General features: G+C 37.6%; 2 protein-coding genes across 3 annotated transcripts; one reads left to right on the top strand and one right to left on the bottom strand.

Moving 5' to 3' along the window:
* Positions 1 to 405: 405 nt before the first annotated feature.
* LOC112573730 (ATPase ASNA1 homolog) lies at positions 406 to 7,368 on the bottom strand. The gene is made up of 9 exons (XM_025254312.1): positions 7,352 to 7,368; positions 5,164 to 5,409; positions 4,363 to 4,510; positions 3,684 to 3,738; positions 3,046 to 3,139; positions 2,610 to 2,760; positions 1,630 to 1,737; positions 1,253 to 1,453; positions 406 to 1,009 (listed from the first exon to the last, which is right to left on the bottom strand). Exons 1-9 carry the CDS (start codon positions 7,366 to 7,368, stop codon positions 887 to 889), a joined length of 1,143 nt encoding a protein of 380 aa, XP_025110097.1. The 3' UTR covers positions 406 to 886.
* LOC112574255 (beta,beta-carotene 15,15'-dioxygenase-like) lies at positions 6,661 to 15,974 on the top strand. 2 transcript variants are annotated; one of them, XM_025255192.1, is made up of 11 exons: positions 6,661 to 6,809; positions 9,615 to 9,905; positions 10,634 to 10,892; positions 11,027 to 11,177; positions 11,878 to 12,028; positions 12,620 to 12,837; positions 13,158 to 13,409; positions 14,139 to 14,241; positions 14,848 to 14,948; positions 15,079 to 15,190; positions 15,422 to 15,974. In XM_025255192.1, exons 2-11 carry the CDS (start codon positions 9,758 to 9,760, stop codon positions 15,601 to 15,603), a joined length of 1,677 nt encoding a protein of 558 aa, XP_025110977.1. In that variant the 5' UTR covers positions 6,661 to 6,809; positions 9,615 to 9,757; the 3' UTR covers positions 15,604 to 15,974. The 2 variants fall into 2 exon arrangements, with proteins under 2 accessions (XP_025110977.1, XP_025110980.1); XM_025255195.1 differs by having other exon boundaries at positions 6,668 to 6,809; positions 9,714 to 9,905.
* The last annotated feature ends 34 nt before the right edge of the window (positions 15,975 to 16,008 follow it).

Raw genomic sequence — 16,008 nt, forward strand, 5'->3', positions numbered from 1 at the left:
TTAATATTTTATCCACAACTAGTAAAAACATAAGGAAACAGCATAACTGTAGTCAAAGCTTGACTTTGTTCACTGGTGTGAGAAAAGTTACAAAGAAAACAATCATGTTTTGGAAATTTCAAATTAATTGTGTGTCAAATTTTGTATTTTAACAACATTGTCTAAGTCTGGCAGTATGAACTCTTCCGACTGTGAAACACAATGTATCAATGTGACTGCAATAGGCGGTACAGAGCAGCATTGCAGCTACAATACTAGTACTTGAGATTTGGAACAGAATGGTGATAAATGACTTACTCTGATGACTATAGCGATAAATCATGGAAAAGTAGAACTATTCTCATTCTCACCATCAAATTAATGTAATCTCATTCCAAAATTTTCAAATATATACATTAAAGCAAAGATGATCCACAATGTTTTTAATTATTTAAAGTAATTTTGAAGTTTCACAAACCTGTACTGCAAAGTGCTTTTGCCTGGTCAAGTTTCATAAGACAATGTACAAGCATTATTTTTCTTTAAAAAAAATCACATATTTTAATCTTTTCATGAATGATTAGTAAAACATGCCAAAATGCCTTTATCAACGTCCTTACAATTTTTATATTAGGATTTTATTTACAAACATTTCAACAAAAAAAAATTTAAAAAAAAACCCTCCGATCTTGCACTTCTTTGTCCAACACCACACTGACAGTTGGATGTGTATTGGTTCTGAACATTGCACGAGTAATAGTTTCACAGATAATTTCATTTTCCTTTGGGGTTTTAAGTGGATGAAAAGCCATTTTGATATATATTAATGACATAGAATGACTGTCATTGGTCAGTGGCGTGATTACTCCCAGCTCTCAGATGACCCATGTCTTCAGTTGAGGTCTTGTTAATCAGGTTTGTAAGGTTTCAAGAGGTGTTGGGAGAACTCCTGAATCTTTTCCACCCCTCGCACTTCCTCTTCCAATAATGGCAGCTTTGTTACATGGAAATCCTCATATAAGTCGTCGATCTGAAGCAAAACAAACAGATGATACACCCTTCCTGTCCGTAACAGTTAATCCCTTTTCTCGCTATGACTATGACTGGATGATGCAAACAGACTAGCAAAAAATCCTGTATGTTTTGGGACTTAAGCTGATGGTGATAATGATGGTGCAGCTTAGTGATAAAGATGTCAACAATGATGACAAATGCAACGACAACATATATGATGATGATGATGATGAAGGTTTAAGTTTGTTGGCATTACTACCTGGTCAAGGTACTTGCGCTGTAGCTTTTGTCTAGCAGCACATAAGGCACATGGCTTCTCTCCTTTGCGTGAAAAGTTAAGCTGGTTAACAACGATGTTGTGCGTGTCTATACCATACTGGTTCAGCTCCTGCACCAGTCGTTCCGTCTCATACAAGGACAAGAACTCCGCAATGCAAACACACACAAATGTTGTTTGATCCTGGAAAAAAAAATACATCATTACGACCCGCTCACTGTGACAAATATTTATCAGGGATGCCATTCCTCAGAAAAAATGTATTTGTAAAGAAATAAAAAAAAGCCTGTTAAGACTATCATTAGTCAAAGCCACACAAATATTAATGAAGGGTTATAAATTTTAGTTACAGCACTTACAGCATTCTTGAACTGTTCATTAACTTGGCGGATAGTGCTGAGCATTTCTTCAAATTTGGAGGACATCTGATCCGAGTTCAGATCCTGAATTCCCACCATACCTGCCAACTGGAAAGAAAGTGGGTACAGTGTTGAATAAGGTTATCATTATTATTATAGGAGAGTGGTGTCCCTTCACCTAACAGGGTAGCTCTCCGTATTTCTGTTTTCTTCTTGGATTTATTGTGTTTGTAGTGCCTACACCGATCTGGACTTTTTGATGAAGTCTTTGGCATTGTGCTCGATTGTTTACTTGCCTGTGGCATTTTATTTATTCCTCTGCTAATATCAACTCTCTAAATGCAATTAATCCTCTCCGGCTAATGGCCATCATAGTTTCTTCATTTTTGCAAGTCACCTCTGGGACAGACTACATCAGTCCCATACAGCCATGCTTTTCAACTTTATACTGCAATTGTACTGCAACATTGTGATCATCTGGATAATCTTCTGAAGATCTGATCTACATGTTTGATTAATGACCTATTCTGCTCCTCTTCATTGACTGTCGATCTCTCTTTGACATCTTGGTCTATGAATGTCATCAGAAGAGTGACCTGGTATTTCCATTAACTTTACAGAGTAACAGGAATTTTGTGTCTTGTGCTTTTGTGTTCGTAAAGTGTGGAAAGCCTGGTCTTGGCTGGGATATTGCATTTTAAAAACTCACACTATTATTATTTACATTCAAAAGGTGTTGGATTTGTTTGCAAGTCATGTTTATTGTTACCAAGAACCAACTGTTCATTGCAAACTCTGTTTCAATATCTTGCCAATGAAAGGCATCTGTTAGTCCCAGTTCCACCATGCTGCAAAGCTTAATTGTAAGTTAGAAGACACTCAGGAACAGTATTTTTTTTTTAATGGATGAAATGATGGGAAGATAATGTTAACCCAAGCATACCCTTTAATTCCTTTCTATACGATGACAATGCACATACCTGAGAAATAAAAGGACTGATCTGATTTTTCAGCCTCAATAGTTTTCCAAGTCCTTTTTCAATGATGCTTGGAAAAGATAACAAGCGAAGGGTATGTCCTGTCGGAGCAGTATCAAAAATCACCACAGAAAAGTTCATATTTCGTACCAACCTGCAAAATGTCACATATCAATTATGGTCTAACCTTCACCAGCATAGCAAGGGTTTACAAAACATCGACAAAATTCTAAACACAAGAATCAATACAAAGATGAATGCAAAAATGAAACATTTTCACTTTCAAAAAGAAGATAATTAATTCTTTTTATCTTGCAGGATTAATGAAAATTGTAAGATATGCAAAGCATCCTCCTCTGCGCGCACACACATGCATGCATGCACAGACATATACATTCTTTCTCACTCATTTCATGCCCTCACTAACACAACTACTTACTTCATGACTTCTGCAAAACTCATGGCTTCATCTATACCAGGAAAGGACCCAAGCAGTTCTTGAGCAATGTTACGGCCAACACTCATCATGTCAGCTGATTAAAAAAAAAAATAGCTTTTGATCAAAATTGTAGCAGATTGAAGACTACACAGAAAATGTACTGAAAAAATATTGAAATACACATACACATATACACATATGCACATAATTGTCATTACAGAAAGACTATTTTACTGTAAACAAAATAAGTAGTAGTGTTGGTACATGAAATATTTAACAGATACAACAGCAACTGATTGTTATGATTTAGTATACACATAATTCATTATCATAACTATACAAACTAAATTCTTTTTTCTTTGATGTTAAAGCAGAATGTTAAAAAATTTGGTAAAGAAATCGATATATGCCTCTGAACAGACAAGACTCCTTTAATTTATTCTCTTAATCTATTTCAATTTATTAGGCGTTTTACACTTTGACATACCTTTAATTGTTATTCCCAACAAATACATTTCATTAATTATCCTCCAACTATCATCCACAAAAATTAAAACTACGAAAAGAAAGATAAACTGAAGAAGAGAAGTCCTTCTTCATAAAGTCAAGAAGAGTCTAGTAGAAAATGTTAACCTCACCTTGTTCAAAATATTCATCAGGAAGTTCAGAAAAGCCCAGGTTAGGATCAATTTCCTGTCAAAATAATCACAGCCAGAAAACACATTGGAATACTTCGGTGTGTTTACAATTTTAAAGAGCTGTGGCACAGCTAACATGCATCCAGACTGTGCTTTGCTTATCTCTCTAAGCAGTAACCATATGGTGCTGGCAAAATGGGTCTAAAAAGAATAATAATCCTACAAACAACAGTCATTAATCTTGATCAGGAATACTACAATTGTATAAACAGTATGTTGCTATGTTTGTATGTATGTGTGCATGTTAAGGACAACACAAGGGACAGAAATGAAATGCTACAGGAACATTGCACTTCATAAAAAAGCCAAATCACAAATGAAAAAAAATTAAGCAAATAATGGGGTCCTACAAAGACTTTCTGGCTACATGAAAAAGATTATGGTATGGGTTCATCTCAAAGACATTACAACTTGCAATGACAATTTTTCACAAAAACTGCTATTTTATTTTTAATCTCTGCTTAACTACATCAATGTAAAAGCTTGTGATAACTTATTTTGAATCTGTGGGGTAATAAGTATACAAAAATAGCTAAGTATAACACGAACTAAAATTCTGTCAAATCATAAAACTGACTGAGGTATGGTGATAGAGTAAGCAACTGAGTAGCCACATTACCATTGCATACAGGTTTGTGAACCCTTTGACGAGTGTTGGTACTTTGGAAAACTTCTGACTAAATGCGTCTGATATATTGTGTGCTGGATCAGTTGAAATGATGAGTACAGTCTCTCGAACACTAGCAAGTTGAACTGCTAAACTGCAACTGATAAAATAATAAGAGTTTTTTAAAAGACAATCTTTTATCATTTTGCTTGATCAGTTTTGCATGTAGGTGTATCTATAATAAACAAACTGCAGTAAGAATTTTTTTCAAAGAAAGCTTTATAACAGGCACCTCAAACCGAGGGTCCCCTGATAGCTACATGGGTCACATTTGTATTGTCATGAGGGCTGCACAGGTGTACAGTGTACTTTGTGTGGGCTGCAGGTGTGCTTGCCCATGGGCTGCATGTTTGACATGCCTCATTAATAAGATCTTTTATTTTCTAAGCTATAACATGAAATACATACATATTATTACAAGGAAAACACACACACTCTCTCTTATATTAAAGCAATGGTTGAAAACAGAACCATACACACACATATGTAAGTCATGTCTCTCTCTCACACACAGAGGAGACGATTGTCAGACGGTTGGAGATATATTTCATAGATATGGATAATACAGCATATTTTGTGCGCAATCATTTATTTCCAAATTCTGGAAAAATTGCGTGTGTGAATGACTAATAAAGGACGAGAGGAGAATGTTCTAGGATCTATGAACAACGCACGTCTGCTTATTACTTGTCAATCGTCGGTGTTCAAGCTAATGCGCCACTACTAATTAGAAGTATAAAGTGTATGCTATACCTTGTTGTAGTTTTTCCGACCCCACCTTTTCCGCCAACAAAGACCCATTTTAGAGATGTTTGATCGATTATATTCTTTAAACTTGGTTCGTACTCGACTGCGGCGTCAGCGATTCGCGTATGCCGCCATCTTGCTAAGGGAGATAACTTGCTAATGTGTGTGTCAACGCTCAATATAACCACAGACGTGTGAATAGGTGGACTGCTGTCTGTCGGCCAAGACCAAGGCTTAGCCTCTTGCGAAGTTCTCAGTTGCTAGTCTCGGCGAGCCTAAACAAAGAATGTGACTAACCCGGAAGCTTTGTAGTCTCATGCCTCGTTTTAGCAGTTAACTGGAACAAAAAAAAAAAAAAAAAAAAATCGTCTGCCAGCAGTCCAGTAACAAAAATTAGTGATATAATCGAAGTACATGTATATGTAATCATAATTATATCAATATGATCAGAGTATATATACGTTTGATATCATATGATTTATTACCATATGTACATATGTATCTTTGTTCTTTCACCGCAGACGACGAACACCTGTGTTTGAGAAAGGTATAGTTGCATGTCTTCAGAAGTCGATCAAGATTGACGTTCTTTGATTTTATTAACTAAAATGTTTTCAAAGGAAGTTCAGAAACACACGTTTAATTGTTGAATTGAATTCGTTTATATTTTCTTATGGAATTTCAGAATAAGTTTGGAATAACTCTTCATAATCATCAACTCTAAAGTCATCTTTGAAATTTATTTGCGTTTCTCTTTATAATTACTCCTACATAGATCCTCGTTCGGCAAAGGCAATGAAAAGAAAAGTTGTATCTGAATGTGTATATGTATAGATTCCACATTGTATGTACATTAATAACGCCTGGCTGACGCTTGATCGATCTCCCACATGTGCTCCAACGTGCACGTGCACTGTCGGTTATGTCAGTGAGGATACTCAGTGCAAATCACCTCACTTTCACCTGGCAAAACTAAAAAGCGATAATCCGGGGTACTTAATCAATTGCAGCACTTGTGCTGGTGGGAGTGTTGCCGTCATTAGCAGTAGCACCATATAGTGATAATATAGCTAGTAGACAAAATGGACACCCTTTACCCCAAAATTAAAGTTTTGAAAGCAGATCTTTCACACACACACAATTAACTTATCTAATTTCTGGTATGTCTTTCTGACCAGCTTGTAAATCACCATGTAATAGAAAAGAACAGTCTGCTGACCTGCAAGAATTTGTCTTTTAATTGTACTGGACTGCTGGCATGATCAAGTTACGTGATACAGCAATCTCAACGTTGAAACAACGTACGATCGAGTCACTTCAGGCTTTAATGTTTGAGAGCAAGACGAGAGAGTTCGCAGTTGTTGGTAGACCATCCCAACCAAGCTGTCTCCCACAGTCTTCCTGTTTCTCTTACTCGGACTATCATGTATCATGTACATGAGGACAAAACTCGACCAATCAGAAAGCTAGCACAATGATGCTAATGAAATCGATTATTAATACTGATATACGCTAGAGAACGTATTTACCAGCAACCTTCGCCCGCACGTACAACAGCTGGCAACATTTCTTACAATGAGACGCAGTGGTGAGACAGTGTGCGGACAAAAAGCTGGTTAACCACAACACATTTCTCTGCTTTTACAGTCTAGGTAAGCTCTCTCTCTCTCTGTTGTTTGTATGTCGTGTGTGCGCGCCACTCGCTGTCTGAAATGTAGTTTTAAACCATCATTTTAAGAGCCTTTTGGGTTATTTACAAATTTACTGTGTATTATGAATATCAAGCACTGATAACTGCCTTATGCTTCCAATATGTCACAGCCTGGCAACAAAAACATTGTGCAGGTTTATTAGCGACGTTAAGCGAGTTTGTTTCAAAAACACTTAACATTTTCTTTTGATGATATTAATTAGTCGATCGTATCTGAAATCGCCGACCATACTATCACCTGATGTCCACTGTACGCTGGTCGGTCAGTTATAGCAGGTGCAATCAGATTCATGATATTTTCTTCTTTGTGTTATTTCTTTGCTCATCCGTCAAATCACATCACGTCTAGCAATGTTAATGTGGAAACGTCCATATTTATTGTTCATTTAACTGCACATAAAGCTTTTATAGTTTAAAATTATAAACACTCCTTCGTGTAAAAATACAGAAATGAAAAAAAAGACAATCACGTTAAGATAGTACTTTGATGATGGCGGCATTACGGATTTACAAACAGAATAAAAGCGTCATGGAGATAAGAGGGAAGATAGAGATGCGATAACTAACTAGAAATCTCATGTTTTTATAGCTTTTTAAACTTTATCCTTTCAAACATACTGCCTTGCCTTTACTGCGAATGTGATTTCCATTATTATATTCTTGACGATTATTGCCAGTTTGAAAAGTCTAGAAAAATCTATGTGAAAAAAATAATATTGTATGATGTTCCACCCCTGCAATATCAATTGGTTGGTCGCGCGTGGACATTTTTTTCCACAATTAAACGCTGTTTCAGTGTTGATTAAAAGCACGATTAAGCGCAGTGTCTCTTTCTTCTCCTTCTCCTTTCAACATTTGTTGCCTTTAATTTGAACTGACAAAATTTCCCCAGTCTTCGACCCGTTTCTATATCACACGACCTGATGTTGCGCTCAAGCTGATCGTCTCTGGCAAGTATGAATGTACGAGGATCTGTGTGACCACTTGGACCTAATTGTCATCAGGTCGATTTGTTGACTGAACGCAATAAATGATATCCATCTCCACCCTTACCTCCACCATTATTAGACACCCGGCTAACAGCTGTTTCCCTCGACTACACGACACACTCATTTCTCAGTCGTGGAAGTTATGAGGTTATCTAGCCAGCTTTGCTATTCCTAAAGGGTTGTCTTAACTGGACATATTGTCAACTATATACAATATTATATAATACTACCTTTAGTGAAGTACCAATCAGTGGGAGGAGAGGGGAAAGAAGATGGGGGGGGGGAATTGGTGTTTTACGCCGTGCCAGCAACTAAGGCTATATTACGGCAAGCAGCCAGCCCTGTAAACAGATGCCACGTGCAAAGAAAGAACAGCATGCCCGAGACGAGAAATGAACTCAGGGCAGCCAACCTTCACTGTATTGGTGACAGGCGCTAACCGTTGCGCCACCGGACCGCTAAAGATGGGGGAGCAGCCCCAAAGAAGAAGTAATTGAGAAAGTAGCATCACGACCAAGATAGATCGTACTCTCTGTGCAGACCAGACATAATAAATGAAAGATAACAGACAGTGAACGGTGAGGTATGTATAGGAACAACATAAAGATGAAGTACAAGAGTAGAAAGTATAAGCAATGGATGAAGGGAACTACAAACAGTGTAAGATGATAAACATGATCTGGTTAACATGACAGACAATATTATAAGGGCGTTAAGAATTTGCAATTTTCACACTACTTCTGTGTAAATCAAATAATTATTAAAATAGGCGAATGTGAACGCGGCCCATCCTCGTAGCACACGACACCTCAACACCACACCACCGTCACAGATGGCGCATGTTGCTGCGCTTAGTCAGGTCCCTCTACAATCCACATCTGCGGGCCAACTTATCTAGTGATCAGCTTCAGAACCAGTCAAGGGATGAAAGATGATATCTTTAATATTCGATTTTTTATTGTTTCATGTTTTCACAACCCTCTGTTTTATCTCAACATATGTTTAACTAACAGGAATTATTGGCTTAACCTATAAAGTCGCCTTTGGTTTATGTTTTTTTACAAAGCGAGTATAGTTATTTTAACTGCAGGCGACAAAGGAACATATTGCCGCGGGCATCGGACCCCTGAATACAAAGTGACTTCATCTGGCAAATTATTACACGACGGTCACATATATTACTTTGTCAAACATATGGTCACATATACTCGACAACAAATGTGTCCAGTTAAAAAAGACCCTTAAAGGCCGCAATTAATGGAACAAATATGAACTAACATTTGACAAAGATTTTGTAAAACCGTAACAAAACATTAATTTTGCTAAACGTGGTCAATCGTTCGACCGCCTGCCCAGTTAGCAATGACCTCGATGCTAATTTCTGGTGAGAGACGACGAGGGCTGTTAGTGGAGCTAGGGTCGATTGTAAAGGTTTAGGGTTGCTTCGAAGAGAATGTGGATGCGTAGTGTCAGGCATCGACCTCTTTCTCAAAATTAAGTCAATAGTTTCAGTTCTCGCCTAGATCCTTAATTAATTGTCCATAATTTCCCTTTGTTTTTAAAAGTGTACTGTCAGGTTTGTAAGCATCCTGACAATGTTCTGCTGTTTTTGTGTCCTCTATCTCTCTGACGTACGTGTGCGTGATGAGAAAACATTACAAAATACTTTCATCCCTTCTCACACACAGACACACATACACACCAGCAGCAGTTAAACGTTGCTGTTTACAGAGGAACCTATGATTAATGGGCTTCAGGTACTATTGCTGATGCTCCCTACTTGTCACTGCTTGTGGTCGTTGTGGAAGTCATCCCTGCAAACCGTTCACCGTCGTCAGAATCTCATCTGTCCTCAGCATCAGGTCCCCAGCACGTCCACTGCCGTCCCCACATCCCGGTCATGGCAAGTGAGAGCGCCGGGGCGCCTTCGACGGAGGAACAGGGCCTGGCATCGCCACCGCTTCCTCAGTCATCGCCACCGCTTCCTCAGTGGATGATGTTTGGAGCAGATGCCGACACTAAGACGCCCGTGAGCGCCCAGATAATAGGTCAGCTTCCTTCCCTTGCTACGGCATTTGCATTAAGCAGGATTAGCAACCCACCAGGTCTTCCCTTGGTCTTGTGCGAGTATGACTGCGCATTTCTCTAAGTCATTTATAATCACAACATAGGCAAAGTCTTGAAATACGTGTCAAACTTCTCATTTTGATTCCTCAAGGAAGATTCGCGAAACCAGCTTTCGATCACAAATGAGGATTAGACAACTGCATAGAACAAAAAATGCAAATGCGTCGGAAATTCTGGTTAAAACCGAAAAGTAAACAACTGTACATAGTTATTACCGAGCTATAGTATTATAAGATCAAAAGCTAACATCAATTTAAAATACTTTCAACTTTCGACGTGCGACATGCAGTTTGTATTATGCTCATTTTATCCATGTTGGTGATTCTTCATCTAGCTTGCTATAAAGAGTCATCACATTCTAGAAAAATAAAAACATGCATGTCTGTAACATTACACACACAAAACTTTATGATGCACATATCTATTTTGCATCTTAGTTATACCTACTTGGCACCAGTAGAGTTATATATTACATAAATTAAATGTGTATATATCATATTATATTATAAGGTTTGTTGCTTGGTTTTCAATCAAGGGTGGACAAATGTTTTGGAGATGGGCAGGTTTATAATTGGGGAACAAAGACTATAGAGGTTATGTTTGTGTAAAGCTGCAGTGGTTTTGCTTTTGCCATGGCTTACTTCCACAGGTACAATACCTAAATGGTTGAATGGAAGTCTGTACCGCAATGGCCCTGGAATCTATCAGATAGGAGAAACATGTCTGGAACACCTTTTAGATGGCTTTTCTGTGCTTCATCGTTACATCATCCATGACGGGGAAGTGCAGTATCAATCACATGTTCTGGAGTCTGAGGCATGGACAAGCTCAGGAAAGGCCAACCGACTGGTGGTATCACAGTTTGCTACCTATGCCTCACCTGATCCATGCAAATCTTTCTTGTCCAAGTGAGAATTCAGTCTACTTTTCAATGACCCCCTTTACTTTGATAAATGCTGTTGCATCTAAAGCAGTTTGGTTTTGCTTGAAATCTGGATAGTCATAACTGTATGCACATGCACATATGGATCATTATTTTCAGGGTGGTGTCCTTTCTAAGTCCTTTGAGCGTAGAAGATCTCTCTGACAACACAGCAATCAATATTGTTCAGCATGGTGATAAACTATTTGCTATGACTGACATGTCAGTTATGAATGAAGTGGACCCTCAGACTCTTCTTGTGAAAAACAAGGTGAGCATCAGCATAAAACTATTAGTGTTAAAAGTGTCATCTTTCACAACGGACTTATATCTGTTGCATGAAGAATAATGGTGTATCCCTGCTCACAAGCATTAATTTATGCAACAGAGAGAAGGGGTAGATTTATTAGCATTCCCCAAGCCAAAACCGCATGATATCTGCATATTAGCATGGCAGATATATAATAATTTCATGAAAGGGATTAATAAAGATGTTTTGCATTTGATGTCCCTACTTTAGACAACTCATCTCACTGCGTCAGTACAATTTGGTGAATTGTCTCTAAGTCACGATCAGTAGTTAATATTGGCTCTAAGTTGAAACTAAACCATGTGGATGAAAGCTTCATGTGACAGATTGCATCTTTAATCTCATCATGTTAGTATTTGGGACTTGAAGCAACTGTATATATATAGACAGAAACAGATAGCAGGGGTCAAATGTCTTAAGAGGGACAATGGCCATGTCTGGGAATTGCCAAAAAAGTGTAATGTCAGTGAAAAAAAAGTACAGTAAATAACGGGCATCGTTTCATTTTTTTTTCTCTTCTCAACAACAGGAAAACTTGGTGTCATAGGCTTTATATTTCGTGGTTTTGTAGCTATGTTCATAACAACCAAAAATAATTACTGATATGCTAGTACCAGTGACATAGCTAACTCACAAATGACAAGTACATGTACAAATTCAGGTAGAGCTTCATAAACTGGTTCCTGTGCATATGGTAACTGCTCATCCACATTTTTCTCGTGATGGGAAAATGTATAACCTGGGCACCTCAATCAACCCTTCTGCAGCCTACAGCATTTTTGAGATATTTCCACAAGCAACATTACAATCAGGTTGGTTGTCCTCTGCAAGATATCGGTATAGAGATGAACATTACTAACAGCAGGTAACTGGCACAAACTTGCGGTCAGTGATGTGACTTGTATGAATTCTCTACAGTTCTGGTTTTCTGTTTAACCCCCACCCCGAGCCACCGAGTAGATTACATTTTAAGCATGTACGTTTAACTGTAAGGAATTGAGAGTAGTCCTTGCAGACTGTACTGTTCTGTCATTCTGACATCAAAGAGATAGTTTTTTTTTTAATTGGGGAGGGGGGTGTGCAGAAAATGAACAAATCTGCTCTAGCTAATGGCAGACCTTCACTTAATTGAGAAATTTATATTTTTATGGAGAGGTGTGGAAGGGAAGAAGAAGAAGATTTTCTTTCTTTTTTTAATTCTTCATTCACTTTGCAGAAATCTAAGTACACAATAATCCAAAACAGCACCAGCAGCATAGTGCTATTTACATGCAGCCCAGTAAAAACTGAGGTTTTTTAATGTGCAGCATTCTGTAAAGCTCTTTATTTAAAACCACTTATTAAGTGTGGAAAGAACCCTGCCATAATAAAGGATCCTTTTTAGTTCTGTTTGTAACACACAGAGCCTCAAGAGACTCAGGGGTCTGTGAAAGCTCAGTTGTTGGTCACCATCCCTTCCCAGTGGAACATGCATGTCGGCTACAGCCACAGTTTTGGCATGTCACAAAACTACTTCATTGTGCTGGAGCAGCCCATGGCCTTGAATATCCTCAAGGTTGTGACTATGAACTGGAGACGAGAAGGACTAGCATCATGTTTTACAAAACTGATGGGAGAAAAGGCAAGTTGCACGGTTGTCATGGAGGATAAGCAGGCCACAATCAGACTAAGACACACAGACCTTTCCAAGTAATGTGCATACATGCAGTTCTCTTGCTTTTCACTTGAAATATGTGATAAAAATAACAATAGTGATGCTGCATAACACATAGTTGTCAGTCCCAATCCAAGTCCTCTTCATCCATCTCAATTGCTGTCATTACCTAGTCATTTATCCCTGTTTTATTGTTCTCTGTGTTTTTCTACTTTCACCAAAGATAAGAATGTTATTTTTCTGAGGGCTGTGACTTTTTCAGTCAAGCAAATTTTCTTTTCTGGTAGATGGTCTTCCGAGTGATTCAGCGCTCTGACAAGCGACCGCTTAGCATACGGTTTGAAACAGACAGCACCTTCTGCTTCCACTTTGTAAACTGCTTTGAGGATCATGACGGGCAGCTGGTTGTGGATCTGTGTTGCTATGATGATGTTGATCTTGTTGAGGATCTGTATTTGAAGAAGATTAGAGACCACACATGCAATCTTATTCCTTCTGCTACTTTACGTCGGTATGTCCTGCCAGTCTGTGTAGAAGAGGTAAGTGGCACTTTATGAGCATTATGCACCTTTCCCAGGCTTCTTTAGATGACTAGTTGGCGTGTGCCTCTGTGCACATGTATACACGTTGAATGCATCGTGGCTTTAACATCCTTGATGTTAACCATGAGCAATACTTGCGGCTTAGAATTGTATGTAAAAACAATTAACTGTTAGCAGTATCTGGGCTTGATGCATGTGGGGTCAAATCAAGTTACCTGGAGCAATGCTCAGAGCTACCCATTTTGACATCAATTCCAAGCCTAAGCAATGCTTGGTAATAACTGTTTTTCATCATATTCCAAGGGTAAGTAACGCTCATGGTTAACAACACTCCTTGGATTTCCAGTATGATTTAAGAAATAAATGCTTTTTCTAATGTATTCTCTGTTGGTTTGTCTGGTAGATATATAAACAGTTCATCTTTCCATAGTTACGTTTTCATAAATGGTACAGGAATGTTGAGGTGCATTCATGCAGATATATATGCATAGAGATTCCCTTTTAAAGCATAATTATCAAATCACCTGCATTGGTGACTTACAATATTTTGAAAATAGTTGCCCTTTTAATAAAATGCTATCTTTAAATGAGTGCAATGTTTATCTGTTCTGCATTCATGACTATTTTAACTTAATGTTTAGCAAACTTTCAGAGAAGTATCTCTAGATGACAGCTTATTTGTGAAACACAAGTAGACCCTGAAAAAAAGTCTCTGTAATATAACAGGCTGGCCCTGAAGACAACCTGGTCTCTCTCCCATACACGACAGCTACTGCCCACATGATCTCACCAGGTGTCATTCACTGCACACCAGACTACATCTCAGAAGGTCTGGGTTTTTTTCATACAGATACATGACACATTCCTTGTGTCTTCTCAAAAAGTCAAAAAAGCCTAAACAAATGTGCTCAAGTATAACCAGAGGAAATATATAAGAAATTAAAGTTCTTGCATGTTTTCAGAAGTTTTTGTTTACTATCATGATCTGCTTTCATGACATAATAACTATGAAAAATGTAATAAAAGAGAAAAAAATGTTAAAAGAAACCTTTGATGGAATCACATTGCCAAAAGATGAAGATATTATAAGGGCATCATAAAAAAACTACAATACCTGCTACCTTTGTCAACAACATTATAGGGTCTTAAAGATTTAAATCACATTCTTTATGCATCATACTGAACAACTAACATACATTTAAGAAAAGGCATTGCCAATCTACTGATCACCTCAAAATCATGACAAAGTTCTGTATAATGTGAAACTGCTTTGAGTGGTCTTGTTACTTAAAGTGCTGTGTCCTAAAAGATCAGAAGAAATGCTCTAAAGATTAGGTTACTTTAAGTGCCATGTCCTAAAATAAACCCCATGTCCTAAGAAAACAAAAGAACTGCTTCAAAACATTTCTTTCAAAATCATCATTATGTGTTGCAGAGAGGATTGTTCTTGAACTGCCTCAAATTCATTACAAGAAATTTAATGCAACAAAATATCGATATGTGTATGGAGCGTCTGCCAACAAGGTGAACAAGCTTGTGAGTATCTATTGGACAGAAGTAATATCTTTACTGCATTTTTTTTTTTAGCAAATGTTAAATAATAATAGAATGTTGAAAATTTCTGCATTCATGTTAAATGCTTACTTCCATTTCTTTGTTATATCAGTTAGTGAAAGTAGACCTTGCTGAAAAGAGAGCAATTTACTGGATGGAGCCTGGCTTTTTCCCTGGGGAGCCAGTGTTTGTGGCCAAACCAGATGCAGAAGATGAAGATGAGGGTAAACACTAAAATTACAGTGAAAAAAATCCTGAATTACTAAATTAAATACACTATGTTATAATCTCTAATCCTCAAAATTTATAGTCCAATATACTGCATAATAAAAATGTTTAAATGCTGCAGTTACTACAGCATAAAACTCAATTTTGTTAACTAGATAAATATGCCAAATCTCTTTTTTAGGACACAAGCATGTTTAACAGCTTTTGACCAAAATTTGTATGTGCAGGTGTTGTCCTGGCGCCCGTTCTTAGTGAAATTTCAGACATGCCTTCCTTTTTGCTGGTGCTAGATGCAAAGAGCTTCAAGGAAATTGGACGTGCCATTACACCTTGTGATGTGAAGATACCCTTAACTTTTCATGGTTCTTTTATTCCTCATGATCATCCATCAGCTAAATCAAATAAGTGACCTTATTTAATGTAGAAATACAGATCAAAATAAGCTCCTAGGATTTTTTCCAATGGTATCATCATTAATGGCTTTATCTAGGTCATTTCACTGCCGGACTATGAACTATGGAAGAGATTTTAAGTTTTCTTTGCATGTTGATAGCATCAAAAGTCATCAAACAGCTCAACATAATTCAGCAGTTCTTGTAAAATGAAGAAAGTACTGGATACACAAGAAGGGCAAGGAATGCAAGTCATCGTGTCCTTTCCTTCTTGCAGTAAACAGTTCTGTAAGACATGCATTCTTTTACACTTCTGCTCCTTACCTAATCCTTATCTTCTTCCTCTCATCTATATTTCAAATCTGAAATACTTCTGACTTTGCACATGCAAAAAAAAAACCAAAAAAAACTGAAATTAATAA

The sequence above is a fragment of the Pomacea canaliculata genome, linkage group LG10 (genome assembly GCF_003073045.1).
Source record: "Pomacea canaliculata isolate SZHN2017 linkage group LG10, ASM307304v1, whole genome shotgun sequence".
In the NCBI taxonomy this organism is placed as follows: Eukaryota; Metazoa; Mollusca; class Gastropoda; order Architaenioglossa; family Ampullariidae; genus Pomacea; species Pomacea canaliculata.

Excerpts from the sequence above, each read along its gene's own strand:
- LOC112573730 (XM_025254312.1), bottom strand. Across the intron at positions 4,511-5,163 it reads GTCGGAAAAACTACAACAAG|TTGCAGTTTAGCAGTTCAAC; the intron begins GTATAGCATACA and ends TTATTTTATCAG. Across the intron at positions 3,140-3,683 it reads TGATGAATATTTTGAACAAG|CTGACATGATGAGTGTTGGC; the intron begins GTGAGGTTAACA and ends TTTTTTAATCAG.
- LOC112574255 (XM_025255192.1), top strand. The coding sequence starts at position 9,758 with ATGGCAAGTGAGAGCGCCGGGGCGCCTTCGACGGAGGAACAGGGCCTG. Across the intron at positions 11,178-11,877 it reads CTCTTCTTGTGAAAAACAAG|GTAGAGCTTCATAAACTGGT; the intron begins GTGAGCATCAGC and ends GTACAAATTCAG. Across the intron at positions 12,838-13,157 it reads CAAAACTGATGGGAGAAAAG|ATGGTCTTCCGAGTGATTCA; the intron begins GCAAGTTGCACG and ends CTTTTCTGGTAG.